At 53.0% G+C, this 7,633-nt stretch overlaps 2 protein-coding genes across 2 annotated transcripts in view; one reads left to right on the forward strand and one right to left on the reverse strand.

Moving 5' to 3' along the window:
* MAFF (v-maf avian musculoaponeurotic fibrosarcoma oncogene homolog F) overlaps window positions 1-2,168 on the forward strand; it is a 2,271-nt gene extending 103 nt beyond the window's left edge. The window contains exon 2 of the mRNA XM_009332645.1: window positions 104-2,168. Within this exon, the coding sequence (XP_009330920.1) occupies window positions 104-517 (414 nt within the window). The 3' untranslated portion in view covers window positions 518-2,168. The remainder of the gene's footprint in view (window positions 1-103) is intronic.
* A 997-nt stretch (window positions 2,169-3,165) lies between these two features.
* TMEM184B (transmembrane protein 184B) overlaps window positions 3,166-7,633 on the reverse strand; it is an 18,976-nt gene continuing 14,508 nt past the window's right edge. Inside the window, exons 9-10 of the mRNA XM_009332646.1 lie at window positions 7,546-7,569; window positions 3,166-6,479 (exon numbers count right to left, since the gene is read on the reverse strand). Of these exons, the coding sequence (XP_009330921.1) occupies window positions 6,238-6,479; window positions 7,546-7,569 (266 nt within the window). The 3' untranslated portion in view covers window positions 3,166-6,237. The remainder of the gene's footprint in view (window positions 6,480-7,545; window positions 7,570-7,633) is intronic.

Here is a 7,633-nt window from a genome sequence, read left to right on the forward strand (position 1 = left end):
GGGCTCTCCACAAGGCCCTGAAGGAGAGCGCCGGGGGGACTGAGGGGTTGGGGGCAGGGGGCTGGTTTCGGGGGGCTCAGGCGACCGCCTCTCTCTCTGGCAGGTGAAGCGGGAGCTGGGGGAGAACACACCGCTGCTGTCAGACGAGGAGCTGATGGGGCTGTCAGTGCGGGAGCTCAACCACCACCTGCGGGGCCTCTCCAAGGAGGAGGTGGCGAGGCTGAAGCAGCGCCGGCGGACGCTGAAGAACCGGGGTTACGCCGCCAGCTGCCGGGTGAAGCGCGTCTGCCAGAAGGAAGAGCTGCAGAAGCAGAAGATGGAGCTGGAGTGGGAAGTGGACAAGCTGGCCCGGGAGAATGCCGCCATGCGCCTGGAGCTCGACACCCTCCGCGGCAAGTACGAGGCCCTGCAGGGTTTTGCCCGCACCGTGGCCGCCCACGGGCCCCCCGCCAAGGTGGCCACTGCCAGCGTCATCACCATCGTCAAGTCCGGTGCCAACCAGGCCGCCTATTCCTAGTGTCGGCCTCTGTCCCCCGGCGGGGCATGGGCCCCCCGGGGCACCTTCCCCCATGAATCCCCTCCCGTACCCTCCCTGACCTCCTTCCCACCAGGACCTGTGCCTGAAATCCTCCTTCTCCCATCCCTTGACCTCCAGCTCCTCTGTGTAGGGAGAGCTGCTGCAGTGTGGGGGCTGGGGTGGAGGACAGGACCCCACCGGTGGCCCCCACAACCTCCTCCCCTTTGACCCAGCCCTGTCCTCTGCTGCAGCCCCCCTGGCTGGGCACCCCTCACCCTGGGGGGTGCAGGCAGGAGAGGGTGAGCCTGCGCAGGCAGCAGTGGGGAAGCATCTGATGGCTCCAAGCTGGCAGGAAAACACCAGGTGCCTCTTTTTTGAGGGGAGGGCACAGGAGAGCTGAGTGTGGGCCAGACGCTCCCAGGAGCATGTGCCAGGGAGGGAAATGGGGAGAGAAGTTTTGCAGCAAGGGGCAGAAGGGATACGACTGAGAGGGGGGGTTGGCATCAGCCCTGCAACTTGGACCATGGCTGGAGCAGGGAGGGAGGTGGCAGCATGGCTGGAGCCTCTGGGGATGGAGATGGCGAGGGAAGATGGCAGGTCAGAGGGGGAGAGAAAGTGGCTGCAGGTTGGTGCCTGGTAAGGGTGAGCAGGATGGGAAAGTGCCGTGGCAGCCTGTGGCTGGTGACGGAGAAGGGACCCTCGAGCAGGGGAGAGCTGGGGGACGTGAGCGGGTCAGCCCAGGCTGTCGTACGCAAAGGGGAGAAGCAGTGGTGCTGTTTTCTGTCTCTCCATCACGCACATCCTTCACACCTCTTCCTGCCTATGGGACGCTCAGCCTGGCCGGCCGGGTGTCTCTAAAAGGCAGCGGCACCGGCAGGAAGGAAGCGGAGGCAGCTGTAGCAGAGATAAACGCTGTTTTGCTCAGCACAGGCTGGCTTGTACAGACCCACCAAGTGCTCCCTGGCGCCCCACCACCTACAAAGCCTGTGGAAAGGTGCTCCTGGCCCCCAAGAGCCAGAGCTGTGGAGGCAGAGAGAGAGGTGGAGGTGCAGGAGGTGGGAAGCAGGGGTGGAGAGCATCCCTGCTCCTGGGAGCTGCCTGGCAGGCAGGTAGGCTCCTCCCTTTGTTTTTCCTCCAGCTTGGATACTGGTGTGGGACAACCAGCTCTTCAGCAGGCTGAAATGCTGGAGAAGAGTTGGGTTTGCTAAATACAGGCAGCAAGGGGGAGGTAACAGGAGGCAGACCCTTGGCATTGTCTGCTGTAGGTGATCCCCCCCCCCATTCTGCCCCTGCCTGGATATTGCCACGCCAGCCGCCCTCGGCTGCAGCCTCCATCCCTCCCCGGACAGAGGTGCCTGATGCTCGTGGAGGGGGCACTGTGGTTAGCATCCCCCCACCCCAACTCCTCTTGGGTTTATTTATTGCACGAATGTAAGTTATTTTCACGTCCTCTTTGCCATTCCGCCTCTCGGCACAGCCAGGATGTTGGTACAGAGCTGTACTTTATATTTTATATATGCAAATCACATTTTATCTTATACTTATATAGAGCAAAAAAATACTTATTTATTTTCTGACTTACAGTATGTGTCTTACCTGACTCCTCTGTATTTTGTAGACTTTACAAATAAAGCAAGTTCTTTTTTTTCCACAGCGAGAGTGTGTTTGGTCATTCCTGAACTTCAGGACAGAGCTGTGTCTCAGTGAGACCAGGTCTTCTAGCTCCCTCTAGCTTTGCTGCAGGACATGTTCAAGAATGTGTCCAAAAAAGATGGGATGAGGGACAGCTCATGACTTTTTAGAACAAACACAGATTTATAGTCTCTGGAAGAAAAGGGGCTTAGTAAGCAAGCTTAATGCTGAACATCAGCCCCCAAAGTGCTTGCTTTCAGGAGCAGTTCAGCTGTGATGAATCAGCTTTTCCTAGGAAAGATAATGCTTTTCACTAGAAAAACTCCCTCAGACCTGATGCAGGGCAAGAGGCAGGTGCAATCAGGGCAGCTGTACCCAAAAACTTCCCTGCCAAGCGACCTCACTGCCTGACTCGGGAACAGTGAGGAGGAAAGCAGGGAGCTTGTGTCTGTGGGTGGCAGGAGAAGGGGAAGGAAGTATGGCAGGCGCCTTACGTGGAGGTGAAGCCAAACCTCCTCCCTGGGGAAAAGCCACCCTTCCTCAGAGCCGAGGTAGAAGCAATGAGCATGTTCCCCTAACGCCCAGTGCTCACGTGGTGGTTCTGGGTTTTACATTCACGTTCCCTTTTGCCACTGCAAACTGCCCCAGCCCCACCACCACCCCTCACAGAAGAAAAGGCCAGAGCTGCTGCTTGCTGGGGCCCATGTCACAGAAAGCAGTCCCCCTTCTCCTACAGGTGCTTCACACTGAACACCCATGATCAGGACTCATCTCTACTCGAGGTTTTTGCCAAATGGGTTTCACTCCTGCCTGGGGCCATCAGTGATGTGTCAGCCCCAGGCTGCTGCTTCTCCACCAGCTCCTGCGTGCACAGACGGTGTGAAGCTTTCCTCACCAGAAGAGGAACAGGAGGACAAGACATACTGACCCACTAAGCCTCAGCCCCTGCAACGAGCAAAAACTCAAAATCAGTTCAGAGAAGTCACCCAGACAGCACCACACAGAGGCAGCTTAAGTACAATCTATATTATCTCTATATTTTTATTTGTCATCATAGTTGCTCATTTCTGCAGAGTATAACGTCACAAAGACCAAAATAGAGAGAGCAGCTTGTCGCTGAGCTCACATCAGTTAAACACAATAGGTACAAAACTAGGTGACTCTGTCTTATTTATCATACATTTTTTTTTTTTCAGTCGTTTATATACAAAGAACTACTCTATATGGAAAAATAATAAACAAATCCCATGGGTATGTTACATGGTAAACAAAAAGGAAAGAAGGAAGGAAGGAAGGAAGGAGAGGGGAAAGTCCTGAGGGAGAGCAGCTCCAAGGGCCTACTCCTGGAACCAACATGTTTGTTGGGGCCCTGGGCTACCGAGAGCAGACCTGCAAGACCACAGATGCCTTGGCCTCCTTGGTCTCAAGCTCTGGGTCTTACAAGATATTTGTTCCTCCAAGCCAGAGCAGCTTCAGAGCCAGTCCTTGCTCTGGCATTTGCCCATTGTGAAGGAGAGCAGGAAGCTCAGAGATTATTTTGTGTGGTGTTAAAAAATACATATGTATATAAAATTATAACACATGGCAGCTGGCTGTTGTTTGGGTGCTAGTTCTTCACCAGGCTTCTCCAAAGGCAGCTAGTGCAAAAGGGTTACACTTTAAACCACTACATACAGGAAGCTTTGAGAATATCCAGATCCTCTGCACAGCATATATATGCAGCACACATTTCAAAATAATTTTTAAAAAATGCTTCCCCAAGCCTGGACCACCTTCAGCAGGGCAATCCCAGAGATTTCAGATCTCGGCCACCCAACAAGGACTGGGGACAGTCACCAATTAAGTGACATTGGGACATTATCAAGGCCTGCAAATGCAAGGAAAGGGGAGGAAGGGATCAATCCCCATGCCCCACTTTCCTAAGAGAGAAGGGAAGTTTAAAATAAATACCTCATGCTAAAGGACTATTAATCAAAGCCATGGAAGATGGAAGGAAAGCCCATTCAATCTTCAGCCCTGCTTTCCAGGCAGCTTATGGCATGAGGAAAAGGAGTTTTACACCAAGCCCACTCAAAGCCTGGCAGCTAGCGTTTGCATGTCCATTTAAGCAGCAACAGATTTAGGAAAAGCAGTAACTAACTGCGTGGCATCGCAGGCTGTGTGCAAATGGGGAAATCCAGCAGCAGAGAAGCTGCTGGATCCACGGACCCTGCCTCCAGCTCCCTCAGAGTGGCGAGTATGGAAGGAGACACTGTCCTTATGCCTTCCCCCATCTTACCCTCACAGCAGGGAGCAAACCCGTCTCTCTTCAAGCCCTTTTCCCCCTGGCTCCTGACCACCAGCTTCTGGCAGGGGTGCTGATGAAATGAGGTGCTCTTCACTCACAGTCACTTCCAACAAAGTGAATGAGCAAGTACACAGATTAGGATACAAGAGGAAAGGTAAACTCCAGGCAGTAAACCAGACCCCAGTTCTCCTAGCAGAGCGATGAGGGGCAATCTGGAAATGCGCAGGTCTGCTGATGGCAGGGCAGGCATCAAGCGGGAGAGGAACAGAGAAACTACAGCCAAGAAGAACACAGCGGCTTGCTCCAACCTCTCCATTTTCCATCCTGCTTGGGGGTAGGGGTTTCTGATCTATGGCACTTGAGTGTGCTCCCCCCTCCTCCCCCAGACAATTTTAAGCAAGCAAGAGGCATTTCCTGGTCCCTGAATAGATCTACAGAGGGATTGTTTTTATTTTGGCTCCACTAAATACCTAGGGGCCAATCCAAAACCCAACAAAAGCAAGGGGAAGCTTCTTTTCCCACTCCTGTGGATGCTGGCTCCACCCTTGATAGCATCGCATTTGCTGCAGGGCCTGTGAAGGGTGCAGCAGCAGCAACTGCTGCCTGGGAAGCTAAGAGGGACAATTTTAACCATCCAGGTCATGTCAGGTTTCAAGTCTGCTCCAGCTTGGCCCAGAACAGCTATGGAGATAAAAAGCAAGGAAGGAGTGTGCAACATCCCTTCCTGAACACTCCAGCCTAAGGGCAAAACCTGTGCAGCTCACAGGGGAAGTCAGTGATGACAAGCATGGGGAGAGCTACCTGTGAGAGACCAGGACCTGCTCTGGCAGCTACCTGGTGCAATCCACACCTTTAAGAGGGACAGCTATGTCGGTGGGGGACAGGAAACAAGAAGAAAAAACCTTTTAGTGTTTACGTATCTTCCTTTCCCAAAGGGGGATGAAAGGGCCAGAGCTCTACAAACTTCCACCACCCTTTATGGCCAGTCCTCAGTCTTGTTAGCAGGAGACATGCTCCAGGGAAGCTTCTTGCCACAGGAACACAGGGGAGATAGGAAGCTTGGACACCTGGTGATTAGAAAACCCCGCCCTTGTGAGACAGTAATTCCATCCCTGCTGAGCTTCAACAAGCATCAGCTTTGATGGGGAGCAGGGGGGATGCAGGGAGCAGAGGAAGAAAGTCCTGTCCTTTTCCCTCTCGCTCACTCAAGTACAGGACTGCAGAACCAGGTGCTTAGGAGGGTGGGGGCAGATGTTCCTTACCAAGCATTTGAGACAGTGGCTATAGAGACACCAGTCTCTGGTCTGGTCCTCAGGAATGCTTATCACTGCATCCTAATCCCATTTCCCAAGGATCACAGAGGTGTTAGTACCAGGGAGCTGGGGGAGAAAACTGTGCCTACATCAGCCATTCAGGAAGAGGAATACATAGCAGTTGGGTTGTCCAGTTGGAAAAAAAACAAAAACATTTTTGGCCACAACTCCAGGCTCTGGCCAGTCATGCTCCACACCAAGCCGGGCAGGTGTGGGAGGCCAGAGCCCCAAACCCTGGAACTTTGCTTCAACTAACTCCAGTCGATCACTGCTGTAAGGAATGGGCTCGAGAATGGAGTCCTGACCATTCCCCCACCTCCACACTGCTCACTGTGTCCGTACCCACAAAAGCTAATGGGAAGTGCCCACTTCTGCAATCTGCACTCTCTAGGAAGTGATATGACTTGCGTGTTTCTGCTTCAATAAATTAAAAAAATAAAAAACAACAGAAGAAGGAAAATTGCAGCCTGTGCTGGCAGTTTCCCCTCCTAGAATTCATCATCGGAGCTCAGCAAGAGTGTCTTCTCGTTGTCACGGGCACCCGAGCAGCTGTGGGAGCGTGAGATAACATGACTGCCGTTGCGCCAGGGTGGACCATGCTCCAGCGTTGACTGCTGGGTGTACTGCTGGTAGGCTGGGGAGAAATTGTGGATCGCATCTTGGACAATGTCATGGGGGTTCATGGTCTCCTTGAGGCTGCTGGAGATGCTCTTCATGGGAGCACAGCGACCTGTTGGGGTAAGACGGGGAGGGACAAGTGAAGAATACTGCTGCCTTCCCCCACACCCCTTTACATGAAGGTAAGGAGAACAGGGAACATGCACTCCTAGATCCTGCAGAAGTTACTTTACAGACTTCCTTAAGCAGCTGCTGAGGAAATGCCACACAAATGGTGTCAAGTTTTACCAGTAGTGCTCCTAAATCCAGCCACTGCTAGCCAAGTGAATCCACCTCAGCACCAAATGAGGGACATGCCATGAGAATGGGACATACCCACAGCAACAACCTCCACTACACACTACCTGTGCTGGCTTGGGTGTGCAACGAAGACAGTCAGGTAGGGAGGTGCTCCTGTAAAGTGTTTCGGAAGACAAAAACTAAGGAAATTGTAAAAATATAGGACAAATGGCATTTGCCATTCCCACTCTCTGGAAGTTAGACTGATAGGCGGTATTGAAGTGCCCACAGGAAAGAGTTCATAAAAGTGGAAAGCAGCACAAAGGAGGGAAAGAAGGGCAACAGGCAGTACTAGAGGCAGAACCACCCCACGGGTGGAGGGTGTCACAGCGATACCATGAAGGAAGCAACAGTTGGAGATTGTCCCACCCAAGTGCTGGGCACAGAGGAAGGCTCTGTGTCCTTCTAGGAGCTGCCATTTCTCATGGCTTCTAGGTCCCATCTCCAGCGTGGGCTTCTGGCTCTGCTCAGTCCTGGGGATGAGCTCCCCAAACGACCAAAGCATGCTGATAATCTGTGGCAATTATGAAAGTGAAGGGAGGCTGGGGTGAGAGAGCAAACCGGCTCCTTTGAGAGCCTGTGCAACTCTTTGGAGAGAGATTCACACACTCCTGACAGAAACGCTCTAAAGCTAGGTGTTATGCCACTGCCCACGGGCTGTTTTACAACTTATGATCCAGACAACCCTAAAGCAGCTGTGTGAGGCAGTCGAGTTACAGACCTACAAGGAAGGGGGAACAAGCGACAGAGCAGGCAGTAGGCAGGCTGGGAATCAGGACACAACAGCATCCCAGTTAAAAACCAAACAGAGACAAACACACAGAGCATGCTGTACCTACCGTACGGCCCATATGATGGAACAGCTGCATCAGGGACCAGTGGCCAAAACAAGGGAGAGATAAAAGGGAGAGGAGAGAGAGACAGAGG

This window comes from Pygoscelis adeliae, unplaced genomic scaffold (genome assembly GCF_000699105.1).
Source record: "Pygoscelis adeliae isolate BGI_AS28 unplaced genomic scaffold, ASM69910v1 Scaffold399, whole genome shotgun sequence".
Lineage (NCBI taxonomy): Eukaryota > Metazoa > Chordata > Aves > Sphenisciformes > Spheniscidae > Pygoscelis > Pygoscelis adeliae.